Source organism: Dioscorea cayenensis, chromosome 4 (genome assembly GCF_009730915.1).
Source record: "Dioscorea cayenensis subsp. rotundata cultivar TDr96_F1 chromosome 4, TDr96_F1_v2_PseudoChromosome.rev07_lg8_w22 25.fasta, whole genome shotgun sequence".
Taxonomy (NCBI): Eukaryota; Viridiplantae; Streptophyta; class Magnoliopsida; order Dioscoreales; family Dioscoreaceae; genus Dioscorea; species Dioscorea cayenensis.
The window spans coordinates 8,962,213-8,974,683 of NC_052474.1; the positions used below are offsets into that span (position 1 = coordinate 8,962,213).

The following is a 12,471-nucleotide window of genomic DNA, read 5'->3' on the forward strand; positions in this document are numbered from 1 at the left end:
TCTCCAAGATAGGTGGGCTGATTCTCCCTCTTAATTCACCTCCAAAGCCCCGGAGATCTGCCCATTTCTTTCCCCAAGCCTTACCTTCAAATAGAACAAAAGATGCCATAACAATCCTCTTTAGAAAATATTTATAGCTAGTAACTTACGGGCTACTTATGGATGTAAGAACGCAGTCATACGTAAGGAGCTGGGGATGATGAGTCACTAACCTTACGGGATCACTTACGATCATAAGTTTTGTCCATAAGATCTTCAGTCTTGTGTTACAGTCTAGCCTACTGGAGTAAGTATTGGACCATAAGCTCCTTTGGATTACCCTAGTGACCACTCTTACGGACGTATGTTGTGCTCATAAACTCTTCTAGATGGCCCTTATGGTTTGATTTACGGGCATAAGTCCTCCCTATATGCTCTTTTGGTTTGTCTTTATGCTTCTCCTTACAAGTATAAGCATGCTCGTAAGATTCTCTAGAAGAGGCTTACGGTCATAAGGTAACCGTAAGTGAGTCTGTCTGGCTTGTTTTTTACTATTTGATGTCAAGAGAGCTCCATCTTCATCATTTTAGCTCTAGAATGCTTCTTTTGGCTTTCTCTCCCATCTTTAAGCACTACCTAAAGCCTGAGAATGCAAAATACACCATGTTTAACATAGAATGTCATAATGTTACTCTAATACATGCTTAATGAGTGTACTGTAAAATTGTTACGGTCATAGTTGACCAAGTCAAATAGACCCGAGAGGAAGAAGGCCAAATCGAGCATCATCCAAGGAGATCCAAACGCACAAATATGAGATTGACAGGTGTCACCAGATTTAAGGACTTTATCATGTGATTAGTGCATGAATGGGATGGTAAATCAAGGAGCAATGTAATTTGAAATAGCGTAGTGGATGATAGGTAACCAATGGGTGAAATGAGTTATGTTGTTGCCAGGCTTTAAAGTGCCAAGAAATGAATGAAAGAGGGGACAATTAGCATTCTCTTCATTTCTTTTCTCTCATTTCTGTCTCCCTTTCTCACTATCTCTCTGACCCTTTTTCTCTTGATTTCTTCCCCTTTTCATACTTCCAATCAGAGTTCATCACTAGTTGATGCTGAGAGAGCTCCATCTTCATCGTTTTAGCTCTAGAATGCTTCTTTTGGCTCTCTCTCTCTCTCTCTCTCTCTCTCCTGTCCTTAAGCACCTCCTGAAGCCTAAGAATGCAAAATACACCATATTTAACATCAAATTCCATAATGTTACTCTAATACATACTTAATAAGTGTAAAAAATGATATTAAATTTTGTAAAATTATACACTCAATTTGGGCACATGAAGGTCGTATAGCTTTCTGGAAGGGTCATACAGACTTTATGTGGGCACATAGGGGTCGCATGGTGTTTTGGACAGGTCATGCGAGTACTGTGTGGGCCACATGAGAACACAGTATTGCTGCAGTAAAACTACTACAATGCTTCATCTCTGAACTTGCTTCTTTTCATCCTGAATTCAGCCCGAAATATGTTTTGAACTCTTAATCACCTTTTGATACCCTATCAAGCAAATAAAAGTAAACAACATATGGATCCCACCACCACAACTTTCTCTTATCATTCTTCAATTGAAATCGTAAGTTTTTCTTTGTCTTCCTCCTTTAAACTACTCACCTTCTCCCACCAAAGCCATACTTGACAGCCATTTCCAACAACCATGCCTCACCTTTCCAACAATCACTCCGTCCCTCTCTGATGCCATGTCGCCGGCCATTCCTGCAGTAAAGTGTTAGGGATTTTGACTTTTGTAAGCAGTCCTCTTTCTCTCTTGCTTCTGGCTAGGATTTTTGGAAGGGATTAGAGCTTTGATGGAGGGTGGAGAGGAAGCTTGTGGAGGAGCTGGGCAACTGAACCTTAGGCAACCCTTTTCTCTTTGTTTTGGAGTGTATATGCAACCATGTTGTTTCTTAGAGGCTTGATGATTGGTAATCTAGTTTCTCTTGTGCATGTGTAAGGGTTTAAAAACCTTGTATGAGATAGGATCTTGTCTTTGCTTGTGATGTTGGAATGTTTGTATATTTTTTCCCCCTAGCATGGTTTTAGGCAAATGATGCAAACCATAGCATTCATCTTGCACATAAGGTGTTTATTAAAATGCCTCAATGAGTTCTTGTTGCTTGCTATGCCTTGGGAATCTACGATATCTATACATTGTGATTAGGTTGCCTTTTCTTGATCTCTTGGCACGAGTTGCTTGATTTATGGTTTAAGTTAGTGTTGGTTGCTTAAGCCTACGAGCATTTTCATGCATGACTAGCTTTTCCTCCATGTCTTTATGCATTCTTGGCACCTATTAGTTGTAGTATTGTCTTAATCTAGTTGACTTTGAGATTTTCTCTTTAGTTCTTGTTTTTGTGAATAGTTGCTTCAAGACTTTGTATATGCCAACTATGAGTTGTTTCTTCATATAGATGCAATTATTTTGATCACAAGTCTTGTAATTGCTCTAATCTTCCCTCATTCTAGTTTGCCAAATCTAGATGTTCTCAATCTTTTTAGATGTCAAATCTGATATGATTTTACCTATACATGTATAGGTATGTATGCTTGAATTGCTTCTTTTTCAATGACCATATGTTTTGCCATGCATTTGCTAGTTAACCTTGTCTTACTGCTTGGTGGCCAAATAGTGTGGGAGTTATACTTGAAGCCTTGCATGAGTAAGATCCTTGTGTATTAGTTCCTCCTTAATCTTGAGGCCATAACTAGTATTTTAGTATTCTTTATTCTTTGGTCACATGAGATGTCTAGTACTAGGAGCATGTGTGAATAGTCCTTTCTTTTTGGCTTGGTTTATGGTTCATTGTTTTGAGTTTTGTTAAAATTATGTTTTGAGTTTTGTATTTGGGCTATGCCTTTTCTAATATATTTCAAGAAGGGATGATCTTGTCTTTGAGTATAAGTTAGAATTTGAAGAAATCTAGGTAAGTAACAACATATAAATTATACTATATATATATATATATATATATATATATATATCTTTTTGACACTAGCTAAATTTGTTAATTTAATTATTTTATACATTCATTGTTGGTTGATTAGTCATTTATTACTTCTTTAATTATGACTATTTTCAGAATTATCTTTTAGTTAGCTAAATTTCTGATTTATGATATCTTTTTTTGAAGTATCTGAAATTATTTGAGTTATTAAATATTTATTTAATTTTGGATTATTTATTATGTGAATTATCAGATATTTTATTTAAATTGTGATTATTTATATTTCTCTCAATTGTTTTAAAATTATATTAATTATATTTGTGAGTTATCTGGAATATTTAGTTATTTGACAATTTTGATAAATTATCGGTTCAAATTTAAATAACTGGTTTATTTTAATATTATAAAAATGGGATCATGCGGCTGATGAAATTACTTGCCGATTTACCCCGTATTTAGCTCAGTCTAAACTTTGATATTATGTTTTTGCTGGCATTAAGTATTTTGACATTAAAATTAGTCCCCAATTGACTATGTACTAACCCTGTCACTGGGGGTTAAACACTGACAGTGTTGACACGTATCTGATATGTTAAGAAACTATAGTTTCGCACTGTTCCGTCGGTAAAGAATAGCGGCCTTTAATATTCTAACTCGGGTCACCAAAGATAAACAAATGAACTCTTTGATATTCTAGCTCGAGTGACTAAGGGTAAACAAATGAACTCTGATATTTTTGTTTCGACTATGGTTATCGGGAGACATATACTTTATTTATCTGAAAAATCAAGCTATATTGGATGTTTTTGTTTTGATTGTGAATTGTATTTCAGTAATTGTTCTGCTATATCATATTACTGATTTCTATTCTGAATTTTTGAAACTTTTTATAACCTCAACTTTTTTAGTGGTTGCTTACTGTGCTCCTAAGCTCATTAAATTGTTTTTGTTTGTTTTTTTTTCAGATCAGGAATAGGTGTGAGTGGTGGCAGCTTAGTGTCTTGGGGCAAACTGTCTTCTAGTGCTAGCAAGTTGATAAATTTCGCTTTCTTGGGGTTTTAGATTTTCATATCTTTGAATAATTGTTGTGTCAGATCTTGTTAGTTGATTTCGTTGTATTTTGAACCTTGTAACTTCTTTTGGTTTCTGAATCCAGTTGTCTATTAGACATTATATCCTTTTGTAAGGTAGGTTCTGAGACCTTGCATGCTCACTTGGTCTCGGCCTTATGGGTATGCGACTGTTTGTTAGCGCACTGTGTTCGGGGCATGACACAACGCATAAAACGGCATTAATTCAATAAAAATACATGGATAATGTATAAAATGTATACATAAAAATATGCATATTTAGACATTTATCAATTAGCACAAGGTGCTACATTTATTTCATTTATGTCCTTTGTGCTTGATTGTGTTAATTTCAATTGGCTTTTTTTTGGAATCTAGAGAATTGTGTCTTTTAATTATTGAGAAAAAAAATTAGGTCTTATTATTATTATTATTATTATTATTATTATTATATTATTATTATTATTATTATTATTATTATTATTATAACATGAAGTGATATTGTATCTTAGATTTTCTGAAAGAAAATACAAACACATCCTTGGGTAATTAATTGAGACATATTCATGAGATTGTATCTTAGATTTGTTGAAACAAACACATCATTGGATAATTAATTGAGGCATACTAAGTATCTTGCAAAACAAGGGGTTTGAAAGGAAGAAATTTAAAGGGATGAAATTAAAAGCATATATATTCAAATTCTACCTTTGGATTATTATTATTACTAGGCATTCTCCCCAGCTTCACATCGGAGTTTTGCATAAATAAATAAGTGCAATTAAAGTTTTTTTAATTATTAACATCATAAGTAATATAAATAAAAACTTAAATGTAATAAAAACTTTAAATTTATTCCTTCAAACATTTGGGAGCAGATTATAAAAATAATATAATTAAATAATTCATACAATGGAAACTGTTGTATCCTTTGATTTAAAAAAATCTTATGGATATCTATTGCATAAATAAATAAGTGCAACTGTGCAATTAAAGTTCTTCAATTATTAATATAATAAGTAATATAAATAAAACTTAAATGTAATAAAAAAATATATGATTTTTTTAGAGTGATAATCATATAGATTTATAAAATGAATATTTAAAAAACATTAATTGATATAGATAATTGATTAAAAAATAGTAATTACTGGATCACCTAATTGCAAATTTTATTTTTATACGTTAATAATTTAACATTTGAAACTAATAAAATAATGAAAGAACATAAAATTTGAATAAAAATTTATTAAATACAATTTAAGCATCTCTATCTTGCAATTTTAAAATTTATAATTACAATATTGCTAATTTTATGGCAGAGTTTTTTTTGTTTTTGTTTTGATTGGTTTTGTTTTTGTTTTGTTTTTTAAAATAAATTATATTATTAAACTAAGTTTGAAAATTAAGTATTGAGAAATGAATATATTTAAAGACTACAAATAAAAACATATAATACAAATAAATCAGAAGAAACTTTTAATAAACTTCTAATAATTTTATAATAAAAACATTAAATTAAGCATAAAAATTGTACAGTATTTTTCAAATACATTAGATAAAAAAATAATTTATACATGAAATAGAAATGATTAAGGATTACAGTAAAACACAAAAGATTTTTAATTTATTATTTTAAGTTTCAAGAAGATAGTTGAGATGATTTATATTAAATTAAAGAAAAATTAAATATTTTTATTGATTATAATTAATAAACATCAAATTATATATCTACTTTAATAGTATGTATATAGATAATTTATAAAAAAAAAATTAAAAACTTTTGGCATAACACTTACTTGGCTTGATTTTCACTACCTACAACTCAATTCAAATAAAAATATATCAGACAATTGTGATATTTGCAATAAATAAATAAAAAAAAAACACACACACACACACACACAACCAAACAACAAATATTTGATCAATCGTATTAAAAAAATAACAAAACCATGATAAACTAAATAGTAACATTATAGACTATTTATGTGAAAATACCAAGAAATGGAATTGTTATTCATCTTCATTAGAATATGGACAATATATTTGAACACCATCATTTAATTTTTTTAATTTTAGGTTTTTCATCTTCTTCTTCAATTGTCTATTCATCTTCCCGTAAACCCAATCTATATCATTTTAATAAATATGAATCTATTGGTAATTTTAAAAAAATAATAATAAAGCCCATGTTGTAATTAATGCAATAAGAAATAAATGTCATTAATTTTTTTTTGGTTCATTTAATATTTTATGTAATACCAAATAAATGTTGTTTATTCTTTTCTAAACAAATAATTCCAAATAATTTTAGCAAAGATTTTCAATTTCCAAAGGCCATCGGTTTCCATGAGTAGGTCTGGCTTAATGCCAATGACAAAATCAATTCCATTAAATTTTATATGTTCATAATATAATGGAGAAAATTATTTAAAAAAGAGCTTTAAAATCTTTTTTTGAAACCCTCTCCAATCATATTATCATCCATTTTTATTAGTAGATCTTATTTTATATAATAATATTATCTATTAGTCTCCTATATATATTTTTTGCATATTTAATATTTAATATAATACCAAATAAATATTGTTAAATATTTTTTAAACCAAAAACTTTTAAAAATAGGAATGATTTAATATAAACCAGATTTAATAGTCATGATGAAATCAATGACACTTTAAACATATGCAAAAAAAAAAAAATTTAAAATCTTCTTTGAAACCCTCTCCAATCAGATTACCACCCGTTTTCATTAGAAAATCATATTAAATATTTAATATAAACATATTTAAATACCAAATAAATATTGTTAAATATTTTTTAAACCAAAATCTTCAAAAAAAACTAGAAAAATAGAAAGGATTTAATATAAAAACCGATTTAATGGACATGATGAAATCAATGCCACTTTAAATATATGAAAAAAAAAATTAAAAATCTTCATTAAAACCCTCTCCAATTAGAACATCTTATACTTAATATAAAACCGATTTAATGTCCATGATGAAAACTAATGCCTATTATGCAATTAAAATTTTCAATTATTAATACCATATTTAATATAAATAAAAATATTTAAATTGTTCCTTGAATCACTCTCAGAGTTGTTTATACATTTACATTAACAGTATGTATAAATTATTATTATATTTTACTACTATTATAATAATAATAATAATAATCCAAAAGGCAGAATGTGAACGTATATACCTTTAATTTCATCCCTTAAATTTCTTCCTTTCAAACCCTTTGTTATGCGAAATACTCTAGTACGCCTCAATTAATTACCCAAGGACGTGTTTGTATTTTTCAGAAAATCTAGGGTCCATTTGATACCCAAAATTTTGAGGTATAGCACAACACAACTTCTCTTGTTCTTTGTTTAGTTTGTTAAAAAATTGAAAGTACAGCACAAGAGGATGTCAGAGTACAGCACAAGTAGTTAAAATTTTGTACGATCAAAACATCGGTACAAAAGTTTTATCGTGGTACAACACAACTAAAAGACTAAATTACCCATAATAAAGAATAAAAAATACAATCATATATATATCACATCCCATGACGCTCATCAAGTCCCACGATGCTAATCAATTTTAATAATATAATATTTTTTTAAATGTAAGATCAATATCTTAAAATTAAAATTTTAAATCATAAAAATTAACATAATTTTTTTTTAATATATTTAATTTAAAAATTAAAAATTTAAATTGTATAAAAAATATATATAAATCTCTTTATATCTTATATTCCTGAATCATAAATATGATTTTCATAGATATATCAAACATATTAGCAATCTCATATAAAAAATAATATTATTTTACTAATTGATATATTAACGAAATTTATCATGTATTTTTTAACAGAAAAAATTAATTTTGCATATATTTTAAAAATTTTAAAAAAATAATTATAATTTACTAAATTGATTAATTATAAAAAAAATAATTAAAATATTGAAAACGATACCTTATTGTGAAGTTGTTTATTGTAAAATAAACATAAAATAATATAAAGGGTATTAGAAGTAATTTTATAATATCTTTGTCCAGTACTCGAGAAGCTATCCCATAGAATATCAAACATGGTACAAAACAAATAGTTGTGTTGTACCACAACTACTTGTTCTGTTCGTACTGCTTGTGATGTACTTAGCTGCGTATCAAACACATCCTAAGATACAATCTCACTTTATATTAATAATAATAATAATAATAATAATAATAATTATTATTATTATTATTATTATTATTATTATTATTATTATTATTATTATTCAGAAAACCATACAACCTCCTTCAGGCCCGGCAATAGAACCGCCCCAACGTGAGTACGTGCGGTCTCTAAACTTCCATGCAACGTCTAACACTCACACCTCTTCATGGTCGTAACTCCTCCGTGCAAGGCCTATATAAATTAAAAGCCTCTCCTTTCTGCAATCCATAATCCATAACTCCCCAAACGAACATGGCACGAAGAAAGGAAGTCTCTTTGATCATCATGTCAAGTATGCTTGTGTTGTTTGTGTTGTTATTGTTGTTGGGAAATGTGATGGCTTCCAATGACATGGACAATGCCAAGGATAGTTTGAGTATGGCGAAGGAGCCCTCTGGATCATGGGCTAACTGGGTGCAAGGAAAGCTTTCTGAGTATGTTTTCTTATTGTGTAATTAATTAACCTTCATTAGATTTATGATTTAGGGATGATGTTTGTGAATGTAGTTTAATTTCTTGAAGATATGCCTCAAAGAGAAAGTAGTTAATTTTCTTTTTCTTTTTTTTTTATTTTTAATATTTTGGTTTGGCTTCTTTAAGTTTGGGAACTGATATGATGTAGTGAACTTGGGTTGAGACGTGATAATGCGCGGATGGCGTCAGATGTGATGAAGGAGAAGGCCGAAGGATTCGCCGGAATGGCCAAGGATAAGATGACAGAAGCTGCATCAGGTATATATGGATTTTATTTGAGTTTCTTCTATCATTTGAAAGTTTTTTATTTGTTTGTTTGTCCATTGTCTGGTATCTGATGGTGATCATTGTGTGCATTTGTTTAGTGTCACTCAATTTGTGTAGATTGGTGTTTGATTAATGTTATTTGTACAAAATACTTTTACTGAGTTGATCAACCACAAATCAATGATAGTCATCCAAGAAGAATAATAGCTATAATTGATTTCAGAAATTCAAATTAATTCGGGATAGTTATTTTGTACCCATGGCATTCCTTGAAGATCTTAGGATAATGTATTCAACTCGCATGATACTCAGCACCCAAGGTTGTATATATTCTGAGAAAAAAAAATCAACAAGATTAAATTTATTAGTAGGGAATGTAATGTTTGTCTTAAACTTGAAAGTTGAGCAATGATCGATCACTTTGTTATTTGTTCGACTTTAGGAATAATCTCGTCATCAGTAGATATGTAATATTAATGAAACTAACCATTAAAGGCCAGTAGTGAACTATAATTTGATGCCCCAAAGTTATTACTTAGAACGAAGGAAAAAATCCGCTGCTAAAATCATTTTTGTTGCAAGAATAAGCATCTTGAATTGAATTCATTTTATCAAAGAAATACAATAATGATTATGTTTTTTTAAGAAGAAAACCATGCTCAATTAATGAAATTATTAGGGCTAATTAAATCTGTGAACTGATAGATTTCAAATAGTTTCAATAATGGTATATATGATCTTTAGGCTGATAAAGTCCATCATCATCTCTCTCTCTCTCTCTCTCTCTCTCTCTCTCTCTCTCTCTCTAAAAAATGAAAAAGCTGATAAAGTTTAGCATGCTTCTGATAACTGTGTAACTTGCCACCTTTTTTTCCATAGAAGTTCAAAAGTATATTGTGGGGAATCATTAGTTTTCTAAGGAATAGAAAACATCACTCACTCTTTCCTTTGAAGTGATTGATTTGCTATGAAGCAATGTCTCTTTTATGGCACACAGAGCTTGACCACTACTTTAGTTCCATGACACATATCATGCTTTGTGCTCTGTAGTTATATATATTTATATTAGTTCAATGAGCTGATCAAAGTGTGATTAATTAGACATGATTTAATAACTGGATACCTTTTATAAGAAGAATGCAATGATATCGATGAAAATAGAAGATTAAGAATGTACCCTAGAGTAGAAAAGGCTAATACACCAAGTAGACGTAACCTTTTTATATCAACAGAACCAAATGAGCTTTACTGTGGAGGATTAAAGTTGAACTCATGATTTGTAACTTTAGTGACTTCAGCTTTTACCGAAAAATCTAGAAATTTGGAGCCTTATCATGATATAGAAACATAATAATCACAAACATGTGAAGAGGAATGACATGAGGGCCTTCTAACATCATTTTAAAACGTCAAACATTAATGTAAAAGCATCCGACAATTTATAGTGCTGTTTTGATTCTGTTTAATTCAATTGCTTCAAGACTAGTGCTGTTGTACTAACCTACTGTTTGCAAGCATTAGTGTGATCATTATCGGTTTGAACTACCTTCTACTACATGCGATGCAAGTATTTTACTATGTTGAGATGTTGAATTGAAAATTACATTTTACTTGCATAGATGTGAAGTAGCAACTTCACCCGATTAATTATTTCTTACAATAATTTGTTGGTGATTTTGGTGTGCGCGCATTTGATGTTTAAACCATTTATCTTTTAGATGCTGCTCAGAAGGCTGGAGAGATGAAAGATGCTGCAGAGAAGGCGTATGAAGGTGCAAAGGAGACAATGAATAATGCTTATATGGGTGCCAAGGATTCGATGTCAAAGGACTCGATGTCGATTGCATCAGTGAAGTACAAGGTAGGAGGAGTGTCGAGGAAGGTGGTAGATGGACTTAACAATGCAGCAGTTACTGCCGGAAAGGCTTTTGAAGGTGCAAAGGAGAGCATGAGTGATTCTTATCAAGGTGCAAAGGATTCGATAAGGATGGACAGTGCTGGAACAGTGAAGGACAAGGCAGGAGAAGTGGCAGGTAAGATGCAAGAAGAAGCCAAGAATGCAGCAAACACTGCAGGAAAGGCATTTGAAGATGCAAAAGTGACGGTGAGTAATGCTTATACCGGTGCAAAGGATTCGATGACGATGGCCAATGCGAAGGAAGGCTATGAAACTGCAAAGGATAAGGTAACAAAGAGTACAAATGGAGATTTGGGAGCTCTTAGGAGTGCAAATCCAGAAGAGCTGTGAGAATTTATTGAGATGATGTAAGAAGTGAAGTAGCATGAAGAGATTTTCCAAATTATGTTTATGAAATCCTTCTCTACGTTTGAAAAATTAATGTTTGGTTTTGAGTTTGCATGAAGATGTGTGACTATGTATAGCTAGTTGCTCATTGTCTGTATTTGTTTCTAGACAGTTGTAACTTCACTTAGCTGCAATGAATAAAGCCATGAAGATGGCCTTCTTTTTGTTTAAGCTTATGCTTCCATATATCCTTGCATTCTTTGACAGCTTTTTCTTTTCTTTAGACATGTGACAACCCTCGAACCTTTAAATCTTTGGTTATTGGAGAGGGTACTGGTTTAATTTGTATTTGTTTGAAGGATTATTAGCTTTAGAATTAATTTTTTCAAAGCATAGTAAAAATAAAAATTATTTGGTCTTTATTTTTCTGAAGTACACTTTCATTTCCTTGATGCAATTTTATTCTCAAACTTGTGATTTGAACCTAAAATAATTTAAACACAATATATACCTTTCCAAAGATTGTTTTCACACAATTATTATGATTTTTGTTTTTCAATTGGTCCTTTCTCTCCTAGAACAACTTTTGAAAGGAAAATCTACAAATTATCCCAATTTTTATAGCTAAAATCCATTCTATCACTTAAAGTACTAAATGTGCCAAACTTGAGTAAATCATTCTCAATTTTGTTGATGTATTAGTATGTGGTGGATGCTGGAACCTGCTCAACATTTTCTTTTCTATTGGAATTCTATCACTCACATAAAATTGAATTATGCTTGTAAACAATTACCTCGTTTTCAACCATTATATTCTCTCTTTTCACAATTTAAATAAGAAGAATTATAAAAGTTGTTTTATATATACAATATTGGAACCATATATAATGTAGACAAAATAGTTGATCCTCTTTCTCCGTTCAGTGATTTTGACATTTTGAACCGTTTTCATAATATATATTTATATCTATTTTTATTCTTACTTGATTAATTCAAATGGTTTCTTTTGATATAATGCCCGAATTGGTTCCTCTACTTTTCTCTCTCTTCCTTTTTGGTCACTCTACTAAAAAATACTTCTAACTAGTCTCTCTACTTTTAAAAATGGTTCTACTTAGTGCCTTCTACTCTAAAATGAGCCAATTAGTGGCTGTATTTTCAAAAATAGAGGGACTGGATGAAAAGAGACTAAGGAGCCGTTTGGTTC

At 30.3% G+C, this 12,471-nt stretch overlaps 1 protein-coding gene and 1 long non-coding RNA gene across 2 annotated transcripts; both read left to right on the plus strand.

Annotated features, from left to right (window-relative positions):
• The first annotated feature begins 1,502 nt into the window (after positions 1-1,502).
• Positions 1,503-4,157, plus strand: LOC120258191. The gene is made up of 2 exons (XR_005535961.1): positions 1,503-1,964; positions 3,950-4,157. It is a non-coding gene; the product is annotated as an uncharacterized LOC120258191 (long non-coding RNA).
• A 4,372-nt stretch (positions 4,158-8,529) lies between these two features.
• Positions 8,530-11,495, plus strand: LOC120259299 (late embryogenesis abundant protein D-29-like). The gene is made up of 3 exons (XM_039266879.1): positions 8,530-8,712; positions 8,901-9,010; positions 10,738-11,495. Exons 1-3 carry the CDS (start codon positions 8,531-8,533, stop codon positions 11,265-11,267), a joined length of 822 nt encoding a protein of 273 aa, XP_039122813.1. The 5' UTR covers position 8,530; the 3' UTR covers positions 11,268-11,495.
• The last annotated feature ends 976 nt before the right edge of the window (positions 11,496-12,471 follow it).

Excerpts from the sequence above, each read along its gene's own strand:
- LOC120259299 (XM_039266879.1), top strand. The coding sequence starts at position 8,531 with ATGGCACGAAGAAAGGAAGTCTCTTTGATCATCATGTCAAGTATGCTT. Across the intron at positions 8,713-8,900 it reads GTGCAAGGAAAGCTTTCTGA|TGAACTTGGGTTGAGACGTG; the intron begins GTATGTTTTCTT and ends GATATGATGTAG. Across the intron at positions 9,011-10,737 it reads GATGACAGAAGCTGCATCAG|ATGCTGCTCAGAAGGCTGGA; the intron begins GTATATATGGAT and ends TTTATCTTTTAG.